This window comes from Suricata suricatta, chromosome 1, assembly GCF_006229205.1.
Source record: "Suricata suricatta isolate VVHF042 chromosome 1, meerkat_22Aug2017_6uvM2_HiC, whole genome shotgun sequence".
Classification (NCBI taxonomy): domain Eukaryota; kingdom Metazoa; phylum Chordata; class Mammalia; order Carnivora; family Herpestidae; genus Suricata; species Suricata suricatta.
In genome coordinates this window covers 91,467,719-91,481,623 of record NC_043700.1, presented here as the reverse complement: position 1 = coordinate 91,481,623, position 13,905 = coordinate 91,467,719, and the positions used below count along the sequence as shown (strand labels likewise).

General features: G+C 35.3%; 1 protein-coding gene across 2 annotated transcripts in view; it reads left to right on the top strand.

The window, feature by feature from the left end:
- SLC25A31 (solute carrier family 25 member 31) overlaps positions 1-12,057 on the top strand; it is a 34,782-nt gene extending 22,725 nt beyond the window's left edge. The window contains exons 4-8 of one of the 2 annotated variants that reach the window (XR_003900414.1): positions 159-313; positions 2,064-2,189; positions 5,400-5,487; positions 8,081-8,212; positions 12,013-12,057. Coding sequence is in view for 1 of the 2 variants with exons in the window: in XM_029915619.1 (XP_029771479.1) it covers positions 159-313; positions 2,064-2,189; positions 5,400-5,600 (482 nt within the window). In the remaining variant the exon portion in view is untranslated. Of the gene's footprint in view, positions 1-158; positions 314-2,063; positions 2,190-5,399; positions 5,738-8,080; positions 8,213-12,012 lie in introns of those variants that run through there. The other variant, XM_029915619.1, reaches the window with a different exon arrangement.
- Positions 12,058-13,905: the final 1,848 nt, after the last annotated feature.

Below are 13,905 nucleotides of genomic sequence, written 5' to 3'. Positions count from 1 at the left end.
TCTTTAAACAAATGAGAGGATTTTCATTTGTGTTTTTTATTAGAAAGATTTCTAAGTGGCACTTTCAGATCATTTAAATCAGTAAGATTAATTACTTTGATTAAAGTTTTTATCTGGTATATAATGTTGCTAATACATTTTGAATGGTTTTATTTTAGGTCCTGAAGAGCGACAGTTCAAGGGTTTAGGTGACTGTATTATGAAAATAGTAAAATCAGACGGAATTGTTGGTTTGTACCAAGGGTTTGGTGTTTCAGTTCAGGGCATCATTGTGTACCGAGCCTCCTATTTTGGAGCATATGACACCGTTAAGGTAATTTGGGCTTTAACTGCTATACGTCAAATACCTGGTTTGTTTCTTTTTATTGTTTTAATTAGTAGTTTGTTCAGCAGATATGTTTACTTTTAATTATGGAAATAAAAATAAGTGATGAAGTAAGGGACATTATATGGGGTGCCTGGGTGGCTCGGTTGGTTAAGCGTCCGACTTCAGCTCAGGTCATGATCTCGTGGTTCGTGTGTTCAGGCCCCGCTTCAGGCTCTGTGCTGACATCTTGCTCAGAGCCTGGAGCCTGCTTCGGATTCTGTGTCTCCTTCCCTCTCTGCCCCTACCTTGTTCATGCTCTGTCTCTCTCGGTCTCTGAATAATAAATAAGTGTAAAAAAAAAAAGAGACAGAGAGAAAGAAAGAAGGGACATTATAGAATTTTGTTTAATCCTGACTTTGCCATAACCTTATTAAATTATAACTATTATGGATCTGATTTTATATAAAGAGCATAAACCCAAACATTACGTTTTTGTGCTATTTGCAACAGGAATGATGTAGTATATATTATGTAACAAATAGAAAACATGCTAATTAGGCTTACATCATAATCAAATCTTTAGCATATAGAAAGGCATCTTCTAACAGTTTTTGATATTACATTCATTTTATTGTCACTTTCTTACCATAAAGTAGGAAAGAGGAAGAGTGTAATTATAGCTGCCATTTTTTGAGTTACTTCTTAGTTCTAGGAACTTTAAGTATTTTCTTGCAATTTCCTAGAATAGCTTTTAATATCCCCATTTTAAAGATAAGCAACCTAGGAATTGTTAAGTAATTTATGTTAAGAGGCAAACAAAAATCCCATGCTGTCTGTCACTTCCAAAAGGAAGCAATGAAAATATCAGTATTATTTATTAAATAAGATTAAAACTTGAGGGAAATTTTGTTTTACATATTATCTCTGCCTTCCCTCATTAGTATAAATGTAATTGTTGACGGTCATTTTTTTTTAAGTTTATTTTGAGAGAGAGAGAGAGAGAGCAAGTGTGAGTCAGGGAGGGGCATTGAGGGAGAGAGAGAATCCCCAGCAAGCTCAGCACTGTCAGTATGGAGTCCAAAGCCTGACTGGGGGCTCGATCTCATGAACCATGAGATCTGAGCCAAAGTCCAAAATTGTGATGCTTAACCAACCTAGCCACCCTGGCTTTGCCCTGAAGGTCATTTTTATTGTGGTCTGGACATGTTACTTTTAGTTTGGTGTATAGTTTTTAGACAGATTAAATTTAATGGAAATTAACACTCTCTTATATGTTTATTTAGTCATGGAAAATTTTATGCGTGTTCTCCCTCTGCATTTCTCTTTTATCACCTGTAGTAGTTGTGAAATTTAGGAGTGTTTCTTCACTGGCTTAAAATTTTAAAGCTGCTTATCAAATGTCTGTTGATGATAATATCAGGCATTCTTTATTTTTAACTCTATGAGGAAGAGCCATGGAAGAACTTTTTTGGTTACTAGCTGCTATCTCTCTTAGTGTTTGCCATTAATAACAAATCTCTGGTAATAGCAAGTATGCTCTCTTCTTTCAGATATGCTTTTAAAGTGAAGCCATGTACAGCATACTTCCTTCTTATTGATCTCCTAATATTATTTTAATCTTTCCATATTAAATCCAACTGTGTTTTGTTGCATTTTAAGTATCATTGAACCTTCTTTCATTATAGGAGTTATTTTTTGATTTAACGATCTAAGGTATTTTGGAAATTTAGATACTTGACCTGTTTTTCTTTTCTAGGGCTTATTACCAAAACCAAAGGAAACCCCATTTCTCGTCTCCTTTTTCATTGCTCAAGTTGTGACCACATGCTCTGGAATACTCTCTTATCCCTTTGACACAGTTAGAAGACGAATGATGATGCAGGTATTTTATATTATTATTTGCGAGCCTAGTTGAATTTTCTAGTATCTTTGATATTCAAGCATAAACTTATTCAGATTTTAGAGAAATTGTGTCTAAAAGGCAGGACACCTGTTTTACTTACTAAAATAAATGTATGATGTGTTCTGTCTTATATCCTTTCCTATCCCAAAACAAACTTCATCTAGTCAAAGTTTCTTCCTCTTCTGTTATCACTCCTATGACATATTTGAAAGGTGAAGGGGGATGGCAGGGATTGGATGATTATGTTTATCTCAAATGAATAGTAGGTTAAGTACAATAAGCCCTGTCACAAGCCATTGACATATGTCATTTTTGTTGAAGGAAATAATTTTTAACTCTGAAGATGAAAACTTGTTTATAGTTATCTATGTTCTAAATATAAATCTCCAAATCAAAATTTTGGTATATTCTGTTTATTGATGATACTCACTACATTTATTTATTCAGCAAATATTTGAGTTCCTAATCTATGCTGTGTTATGGTGACACAAAATAAGGTAGAATCTGCTTCCAAATTCATAGCATAGTATTGAATGCATGAATAGAATATGCATAGGTCCTAGGAATGAAACAGAGAAGGGATGGATACCTAATGGTTTAAACTGATCAGATGTTGAGCCTTGGAGCGCCAAATCTCTGTAAATAGATTTTTTTTCTCTAGACAGTGAGAGAACATTCTAAGCAGAAGGGGAAAAACATACATAGAGGTATGGCTTGAGAAGTAGTTCAGTATATCTAGATGATAGGTTTCATGGGGGCAATTGAAAATAATGAGCCCAGAAAGCTAGAATAGTAATATAGTGCTTATTGTGTGCAGATACTGTCCTAAGCATTTGCACTGTAACTCATTTAATTGACAAAACAATGCTATGAGGTGTAGTTACTATCATTATCTTCATTTTATGTCTACAAATCCTTTAGGCCACCTAAAAAGTTAAAGCATACCTGTTATTACTTCATTCATAGACTGTTTTTAAAGTTACTTCTGTGTTTCCTCTTGGTCTATATCTAGCTGTAGTTTAATACATTGAAAAAAATTTTTAATGGAAAATTATTTGGGGTGCCTGAGTGGCTCAGTCCGTTGAACAACTGACTTCAGCTCAGGTCATGATCTCATGGTTCATGAGCCAGCGACAGGCTCTGTGCTATTTTTAGCTTAGAGCCTGGAGCCTGGTTCGGATTCTGTGTCTCCCTCTCTCTCTGCCCCTCCCCTGCTCACATTCTGTCTCTCAAAAATAAATATTTTTAAATGGAAGACTAATTTGCATATAGACCCCTTATCAGTTCTTGCACTAAAAAAAAACTTTTTTAATGTTTATTTATTTATTTTGAGAGAAAGAGACAGAATCCCAAGCATTCTCCATGCTGACAGTGCAAATCCTGATGCGGGGCTCAATCCCATGAACAGTAAGATCATGACCTGAGCTGAAACCAAGAGTCAGATGCTTACCCAACTAAGCCACCCAGGCACCCCAATTCCTGTACTTTTTACTTCTCTTGTCTTTCGGCGCTGGCTGAGACTTTTGATTGCGTGTTATAGTAAAGAAGTAATAACTGGCAACCTTTTTTGCTACTCTTATGTCTTCATTGAATGTCTTCAATGTTACATAAATTAATGTTAGCTAGGGGAACTCGCATGGCTGTCAGTTAAGCATCTGCCTTTGGCTCAGGTTTGTGAGTTTGAGCCCCACATCAGATTCTCTACTCTTAGTATAGAACCTGCTTTGAATCCTCTGTCTCCCTGTCTCTCTGCCCTTCACCCATTGACATGTGTGCTTTCTCTCAAAAATAAATAAACATTTAAAAAATAAAGTAAATCTGTTTAAAATTTTTAAAAATGTTAGCTGTGGGGTTTTGTAGTTATCCTTTATCTTATTATGGCTGTTCCTTTCTTTTGGGTTGCAGTAATTTTTAATCATGAGTGGTGGTCATCTTTTTCTATATCTATTGAGATGACTTCATTTTTTATCTGTTAACCTATTGTATTACATTAATCTGTTTTCCAGAGCTAAACAAATCCTACCTGCCTGGGATAAACCTAGCTTGGTCATTATGTATTATATTTTATATTTCTAGTTGAGTTTGACTTGCTAGTTTTTGTTAAGGAGTTTTGCATTGTTTCAGTGATTTTGGCTTATAATTTTTCCTTTCTGCACTGTCCTACTCTAATTTTGGTACCAAAGTTATGCAGACCTCCTAAAACATGCAGAGGAGTCTCCCTCTCCCTCTTTTTCTCTTCTCTAGAATAACTTCTGTAAGATTGGAATTAAATGTTAATTGAATATTTAATAGGGATCACATTTGAAGCCATCTGGACTCATGGTTTTCTCTAAGAGAGGATGTTCAACAACTAATTGAATTACTTTAATGAATGTCAAGTATTATTCCAATGTTTTATTTTTTTTATTCTGTTGATAAATTATTCTGTTGGTAAATTTTAGAAATTTGTTCCTTCTGAGTTTTCAGTTATCATGAAGTTGTTTGTAATATCATCTTGCTTTTTCTTAATCTCTGGATCATCTGCAGTGACATTACATTTGATGTTTCAAATAATTTTGGAGCCTGCCTTTCTTGTTTTTCCTCAAACAGTGTTTCTAGAAAATTTACAGTAATGTATTTCAAAAACTAACTTTGACTTTGTATGCATTCTTTTTTATTTATTTCCTATTTCCTTGATTTCTATGGGCTGTTTCTATGGGCTTATTTCCACTTTCTCTAGGTTTATTTTCTAAAAATGTTTAGATTCATTAATTTTTAGCCTTTCCTTTCTAATATTTCAAAGTCATTAATTTCCTTATAAATACTACTCAAGCTTCATCCTAGTTAAGGAGCTTTGTGGTTATTATGAGGCTTTAACTATTTTCTCAGATGTGTTTTTCTTAATATCCAAACATTTGATATTTTTCTAGTTCTCTTTTTTGCTATCAATTTCTCACTTAATTGCAAAGTAGTGAGAGAGTAAATCATACTATGTGATGCCATCTTTTGAACTTTAAGCCTAACATATGGTCAGTTTTCAAAATGAGAATTCTCCAACCATTGGGTACAATATTCAATATATGCCCATTGACTCAACATACTTACTCAATACAGTGTTAATTTAATCTATCCTTGGTGCTGGGGGAAAAAATCCATCTTAAGATGAAAGATATTAAAATAATGACAAACTATTTGTCTCTCTTTACATAGAGTGGTGAGGCTGAACGACAATATAAAGGAACTTTAGACTGCTTTGTGAAGATATACCAACATGAGGGAATCAATGCATTTTTTCATGGTGCCTTCTCCAATATCCTTCGTGGTACAGGGGGTGCTTTGGTGTTAGTGCTATATGATAAAATTAAAGAACTCCTTAATATTGATATTGGAGGCAGTTCATCAGGAGATTAAATTAAGAAATGCATATATTTAATTTGTTAAACATACAAATTATATAGCTGCCATTTGTATGTATTTTGATACTGTGTTATTGCTGTCAGTATTTTTAGAGTACTAATTCTATAATAAAGCATTTGCTTTTTCAAGAATTTTAAATACTAAAAATCAGTATTTTCAATGTGACATTTCACTTATAAGTATTACGTTATTTCTGTGTTTAAAGTCTTTTTGATGAAAAATTAAAATGTGTAATGCTAAAATCTAAGAAATGCAAGTATATTCTTTTTAAATGCTATTCTCTTAATATAATTGTCTTCCCATTTAAAATTGTATGACATAAATATTTCTTAAAAGCTTATTAGGAGATGTCATTATATTTATGGGTATAAGTAAACTTTCTTCTACAACATCTCTATTAAGACAGCTCAGATATTGTGTGCAGTTTATGTTATCATATAGCTGTTTTAAGCACATTTTCTAGATCTGATTATAAAAAATTGATGACTTCATGACTATAAACATGTAGTTGGAAGAGAAAAGATATAAAAATGTCTGCTTTTATCTTTAAACAAAATTTGAGTAATGTGAATATATCTTGCAAAAAATATATATACACTTGAAAATTGGTTTGTGTACTCTGTATTGATAATAAAGTTAAAAACTGTTACATATGAGCTTTTTTCCCCTTGAGCCTGCCTTCATTAATAAGCATAGAGTAACAAAACTTTTGTCAGAATTTGGAACTGACTTAAAGACAGAAAACAAGGTTTCCAAGGTTTTGTATAAGAGTCTGTCTTGTTTTTCAGAAATGTTGTAGAAGATAGAACATTTGAACTCCCCAAGATTTTAAAGTTTTAGTGGGTAAAGGAATGTTAAGCTACAGGGGATAAACTATAGAGAGATTTTTGAGAGGCTGTGAATGGGCAGAAATGGGGTAGCTGAACTTCCTCCTGCACAAAGGCAAAAGCATTTCAAGGAAAATAATCCGGGCTGTACCTTATTAATATTTTGGTGTTATCACATGAGGGAAAAACCCCCAACTCTTAAAAACTCTCAACATGATTTCTTGCAGTGGTCAACATAGCACAGAAGGTTATAGAAACAAAGTAGAAAAATCTTCCTTTCCTTCTACACTTTTGCTAGTTGTATTTGCCATAACAAAAGGAAGATATAAGATGGCCCACAGAAAAACAACTAAAATAATTAAATATCAGGAATAGTCTCACATATAAATATAACTAAGAAAGTATAAAAGTTTTCAGTTTGCACAGAGACATGCTTAGAGGAAAGAAGTCTTTAAAATCCTGAATAGTTTGAGTAGAGGGCAAACAGGAATTTTAATTATCAGGGGCACCTGGGTAGCTGATTAAGTGTCTCTTAATTTCAGCTCAGATCATGATCTCATGGTTTGTTAGTTCAAGCCCTGTGTCACACTCGACACTGGTAGTGCAGAATCTGCTTGGGATTCTCTCTCTCAGGATTCCCCTCCCCTGTTCACTCTCTCTCTTTCTCTCAAAATAAATCAATAAATTAAAAAAGAATTTAAGTATTAAATCACTAGACCAGAAAGTCTGTTTCTGAAGTCTGGAAGATGTATACTTAGGACAAAAGGAAGTAAAATGTTATTTGTTATCCTGGACTGAGTGAAAACCATGTATTACATTAAGCCATTTATTTATTTATTTATTTATTTATTTATTTTTAATGTTTGTTTATTTTTGAGAGAGAAAGAGTGTGAGCAGAGAGTGGGCAGAGAGAGAGGGAGACACAGAATCTAAAGCAGGCTCCAGGCTCTGAGCTGTCAGCACAGAGCCTGATGTGGGACTCAAACACATGTACTGTGAGATCACAAGACGAAGTCAGATGTTTAAATGACTGAGTCACTCAGGCGCCCTCAAGCTTTTGGTCATTTAAAGTAAGCAAAATCATAATGGAGATTTCGTAAGGAAATAATTTTTACAATGTTAATGTAAATGTTGGAAAAGTGTATAGATAGCTAAAGTATATTTAAAATGGGTACAGGAGTGCCTGAGTGGCTCATGTGGTTAGTATCAGTGTCCAACTCTTGATTTCAGTTTAGGTCATGATCTCACAGTCAGGGGATCGAGCCCTATTTCAGGCTCCACACTGGGTATGAAGCCTGCTTAAGATTCTCTCTCCATCCGCACCTCCCTGCCTCAAAAATTTTAAAATTTTTAAAAAGTTAAAAAAAAATACATAAATTAAATGTGTACAGTTTTCCATCTTAAATTACTAGTGCTGCATCTCCTTAAGTAGAGAGTCATCTTGGGTAGGAGTTTTCATTTCCCACCCTGAATCTATATGTCCAAAAAAATACTTAAAATTTCATCCTTAGAGCTACATTCTTTTAGTTCATCTTTACTTATTAAAATACATTGTCCATAAAAATAGAACCTTTTAATAAATTTGTAGTCCTTTATATTTAATGAAACAACATCTATTTTGGTGAATTTTACATTGTTTTCTCACAGCAGATTTTGTTAGAGAAGGAAAAAAGAGATAAAACAACAAAAAAACGTACTAAGAATCCTGAAGGCCCTGAAGAAATTTTTACTATTTTATATTCCTACTCTGGATTGATACTTTTCATTAATAGAACTTTGGTATGAATGAATAAAACTTCTGAAGTAGTTCGTTTATAAATGAAAGTTGTGCTATATAAATAAATAATACCTTCGTTCCTCTTAAGCTGATTGACTTAAATGTAAATTCAAAGGGGCTCCTTTTCTTCCACTGTATCTTAAATGTTAGTATTCTCCAAGGGCCAGTCCAAAGCTTTTTTCTTACTTTATACATGCTCCCTAGTTCATTTCTTCTATATCTTTAGTTTCAGACACCATCTGTATGCCAGTTACACTCAGGATTTTCTCTTTAGCCTAGCCCAGATTCCTCTTAAGAGTTTCCAGATGCAATTCTGACTGTATGTTGTACCCTTTCTCTCTGTACCATTGATTTCTCTAATCCAGCATTTCTAAAACCTAATTCACTGTCTCAAATCACACTGACTTCTCTTTCCATAATCCCTATCTTCTTTAGCAGTACATACCAAGTCTACTCAGTCACCCCCACTAGAAACCTGAGTAACACCTTCTACTTCAGTTCAAACACCAAATAGATCACTTGCTCTTATAAAATCTACTTCCTAAAAATTTCTTTTAAGTTTTTGTTTTCCATTTTGATCGTCATTTCCTTAATTGAGGGCTTATTGTCACTATTGCAAGATATTTTAATAAGCTTAGTGAGAGAAAAGGCTAAGAGTCTGTAACAAAGAAAATAAAAAATATACTGGTTTAAGCAAGATAGGTGTTTGTCTTAAATAATAGTTTGGAGGTAAGCATGTCTAAGCTATCAGCGTATCTCATCTATGAACTCCTTCAGAGACCAATCTTCCTTCAGACTTTGCTCTGCTATCTTAGAATAGGGGTTCTTAACCATTTTATGCTGTGGATACCATTGGCAATCTAGTAAAGCCTGTGGATCCCTTGTAATAGTGTTAAATGAATAAAATAAAATACACAGAATTATAAAGGAAACTATTTGGAATATGGTTAAAATATATAAAAATATAAATCCGTGATACAGAAATATGTGCTTTCTCTTTAATACATAACAAGATCCAGGATCTAATTATCATAATTTCGTAGTATTGAAATTATATATCTAACAATTATGTCATGAAAATACCTGATTTCTATTGGTGGGAAAAATTACAAACTATTAATACTACAGGATTTGTGCCTATATTGATGATTGAAACAAATGTTAACTTTAAAGGTTAGTTCAAGACAACCTTTAATTCTGTCTGTGGATCCCTTGGGGACATGGGGACCCCCTGCAGGTAAAAAACCTCTGTCCTAGAGGGGTGTCTGGGTGGTTCAGTCGTTTGAGCATCCGACTTCAGCTCAGGTCATGATCTCATGGTTCATGAGTTCAAGCCCCGTGTCAGGGAGCCTACTTCAGATTCTTTGTCTTCCTCTCTGCCCCTCCACCATTCAATTCCTGTCTCTCTCTTTCAAGAATAAATAAACATTAAAAAATTTAACAAAAAACACCTCTGTCCTAGAGCTTTGTACTCATTTGCATAGTCAAAGTTGGGTCTCTGGGTAATATGTATTCCCATTTACAGGAAAAGGGAAAATTAAATCAGGGCAGGTAGAAGGGATTTTAACCAGGTGAGGTGGAGGTTGCTCATGTTTACATATACACACTGGTGACTTTGGTCACATGGCCTTAGTTATAAAGATGATGAGATGGCACAAAAACAGACACACAGACCAATGGAATAGAACAGAGAACCCAGAACAGGGCCCACAAATGTACAGCCAATTAATCTTCGACAAAGCAGGAAAGAGTATCTAACGGAAAAAGGACTGCCTCTTTAGCAGGTGGTGCTGGGAGAATTGGACAGCAACATGCAGAAGAATGAAACTAGACCACTTTCTTACACCATACACAAAAATAAACTCAAAATGGATAAAGTACCTGAATGTGAGACAGGAAACCATCAAAACCCTCAAGGAGAAAGTAGGAAACAGCCTCCTTGACCTCAACCGCAGCAATTTCCTACTCAACACATCCCCAAAGGCAAGGAAAATGAAAGGAAAACAACTATTGAGACCTCACCAAGATAAAAAGCTTCTGCACTGCAAAGGAAACAATCAGGAAAACTAATAGACAACTGACAGAATGGGAAAAGATGGCATATCAGATAAAGGGCTAGTATCCAAAATATACAAGGAACTCCCCAAACCCCACACCTGAAAAATGAATAATCCAGTGAAGAAATGGGCAGAAGACATGAACAGACACTTCTCCAAAGAGGACATCCAGATGGCCAACAGGCACATGAAACAATGCTCAGCGTCACTCATCTTCAGGGAAATACAAATCAAAACCACACTGAGATACCACCTCACACCAGTCAGAGTAGCTAAAATGAACAAATCAAGAGACTATAGATGCTGGTGAGGGTGTGGAGAGATGGGCACCCTCTTACACTGTTGGTGGCAATGTAAACTGGTGCAGCTGCTCTGGAAAACAGTGTGGAGGTTCCTCAAAAAACTATCAATAGAACTCCCCTATGACCCAGCAATAGCACTGCTGGGGATCTACCCAAGGGATACAGAAGTGCTGACACATAGGGGCACATGTACCCCAATGTTCATAGCAGCACTGTCAACAATAGCCAAATCATGGAAAGAGCCTAATTGTCCATCAACTCAGGAATGGATCAAGAAGATGTGGCTTATCTATACAATGGAATTCTACATGGCAATGAAAAGAATGAAATCTGGCCATTTGTAGCAAAGTGGATGGACCTCTAGGGTGTCATGCTAAGTGGTATAAGTCAGGCAGAGGGGACAGATACCATATGTTTCCACTCATAGGTCTAACAGGAGAAACCTAACAGAGGACCATAGGGAGGGGAAGGGGGAAAGAGAGTTGGGGAGAGAGAGGGACGCAAAACTCAAGAGACTATTGAATACTAAAAACGAACTAAGGGTTGAAGGGGAAGGGGGGAAGAGAGGTGGTGGTAATGGAGGAGGGCACTTGTGGGAAAGAGCACTGGATGTTATATGGAAACCAATATGACAATAAACTATTAAAAATATTTTTTAAATGATGAGAAATAGTCTGCAGTTGAGCAAGGTAAAGTAATAGATTTTTAAAAATTAACTAGTAGTCTACCACAGTCTTCTTACCATTGTGTATCCAGTCTCACCTTGCTCTAATCCATTCTTATTTTTTTAAATGATTTTTTATTTATTCTTGAAAGAGAGACAGAGCATGATCTGGGGAGGGGCAGAGCAAGGAAAGGACACAGAATCCGAAGCAGGCTCCAGGCTCCAAGCTCCAGGCTCACAGAGCCCAATGCAGGCTCAAACCCACAAGCCGTGAGATCATGACCTGAGCCAAAGTGGGATGCTTTTACGAACAACTGAGCCACCCAGGTGCCCTACTCTAATCCATTCTTAACACTGCCCAAAGTATTTTTTAAACTCTCAATCTGATCATGTCAGTCTCCATCTATTTCAGTATTTCTAAATCTCATATAGTAGTACTTCCTGACTTGTTGGTCATCAGGATTGGATGAAGTTGGTGGACAGTTTTTACAAGTAATTTAGGAGTTCATATTCCAATTAAAATTGAAAATTGAATTTTAAAGTCAGATTTCATGTATATATGTAGCAGTTCTTTTTTCATATATGCACAAGCTTTGGGGATTAGCAAAATACAAGTATATGTTGAAATATTCTTGAGCTCATAGTAATACAGGAACATACTATTTCAATAAATGCTTAAAAAGTTACTTTGGGAGGCATAATTTTTTGTACATTAAAAACATGTAGGGGCACCTGGGTGACTCAGTCAGTTGAACATCTGATTCTTGATTTCTTCTCAGGTCATGATCTCTTGGTTCCTGAGATCAAGCTCCACATCAGGCTCCACGTTGACAGCTCAGAGTTGCTTGGGATTCTCTCTCTCTCTGCTCCTCCTCCCGCTTTCTTTCTCTCTCTCTCTCTCAAAATAAATAAACTTAAAAAAAAAAAAAACAGCGTCGTCATTCTTGAAAAGGTAAACAGCTGTCCTCCAAGGTAAATGACTTCTTATTCTTAGTGTGGCATACAATATCCTTTGTGATCTAGCTCTAGACTTCAGCTGTATATCTTCTCTGTCCTAGGCATTGTATGCTCACCAGGAACCTCTGATTCGCCAAATATAGCATGCTGTTAGATGCCTGTCTGTCACTATACTTTATTTTTCAGTGTCATTTGCCTTTCTTGTACTTTTTCCCACTCTGCCCTTTACTTCCTTTTCATTATCTACCTTGAAAGTTACTCATCTTTTAAAGCATAATTCTAAAGTTGCCTCCTCTGTGAAGATCTTGCTGCCTCCTGCCTTCAGACAAGTGTCCCATTTCTAGTCCTTCAAACACAGAAGCTTCTAGACTTCAATGCAAATCTCTACTTTAGCATTTATTATTAGGGTGAATTTCCTACCTATTTTATAACTATTGTGCACGCTCTAGTTCAAGGCCTTGACTAGTTTCGAGGTATAAGAAACAAATACATTCCATTCCCTCATAATCTTGTAAAGGTCATAATCTAGAGGTTATAATCTAGTAAAATGGACAAAACAAGTAGCTGAGAAGACAATGTAAAAAAGGTCATAAGGAAGAAAGGCACAAAGTGTTAGCAAAGGAAGGAAACGACATCAACTTGAGGCAGTCTTGGAGGTCTCATGATACCTTACACTGAATCTTAAACAATATTGAATATTTTAATAAAGCATGTAAAATTTGAGCTATATTCCAGAGAAAGACAGTGGCACAAAAACTTGGTGTAGAAACTTGTCATACTTGAATAACAGTTAAGTAGTCAAGTTGGCTGAGATAAAATAATAGATGTAGAAATGTTATAGGAAATAGGATTGGAAAAGTAAATTGGTACAACTGTGAAAAGCTTTGAATGCTAAAGTGAAGGATTTACACAGTGGAGAACCGTCACTAATTTTTTGAAGAAGTAAATAAAGTCAAAGCAATGCTTTACAAAGATAGCTTGTTACTCTTAATAGGGGGAAGACTGTTAGAAAAAAATAGGAAGCAAATTATAGCAATAATCCAGTTGAAGTAGAAATTCTGTATCAAATATTTATTGCAAGTATATGAGCTAAATATCTGGCAATATGGCAGATAGAATTTACACAGATACCCTCCCTCACAAACATAGGAACATATTGGATAAAATATATCCAAAAGTTTTTTAATAAAAAGGGAAATACTACATGTCAGCAACAAAGATATGGGTAGGAACATTGCTGGGAACTAACACTGCATAGCATATCACAGGATTCAGAAACATCTACAGACCTAAGGGTAGTTTTGACACCCACATGTAGATAGGAATTATGAGCTTGGGGCCTAGTAAAGTAAGGGGACTGAAACTGAACTCAGTATGCATACTGAAAGATTGGAAGGAGTGTTTTCCCCCCCAAAGAGTAAGCGTATGGTTGTTTCTATATGTTTTTTATTTCAATTTTTATTTAAATTCTAGTTAACATATAGTGTAATATTAATTTCAGGAGTAGAATTTAGTGATTCATTCTTTACATGTAACATCCAGTGCTCAATCACAAGTACCCCCCGTAATACCCACCTCCCCGCCAGCAACCCTCAGTTTGTGCTCTATAGTAAAGAGTCTCTTTAATGGTTTGCTTCTTTTTTCTCCCCTATGTTCATCTGTTTTGCTTCTTAAATTCCACATATGAGTGAGAGTCCTATTTTTAAGAAGAGAAC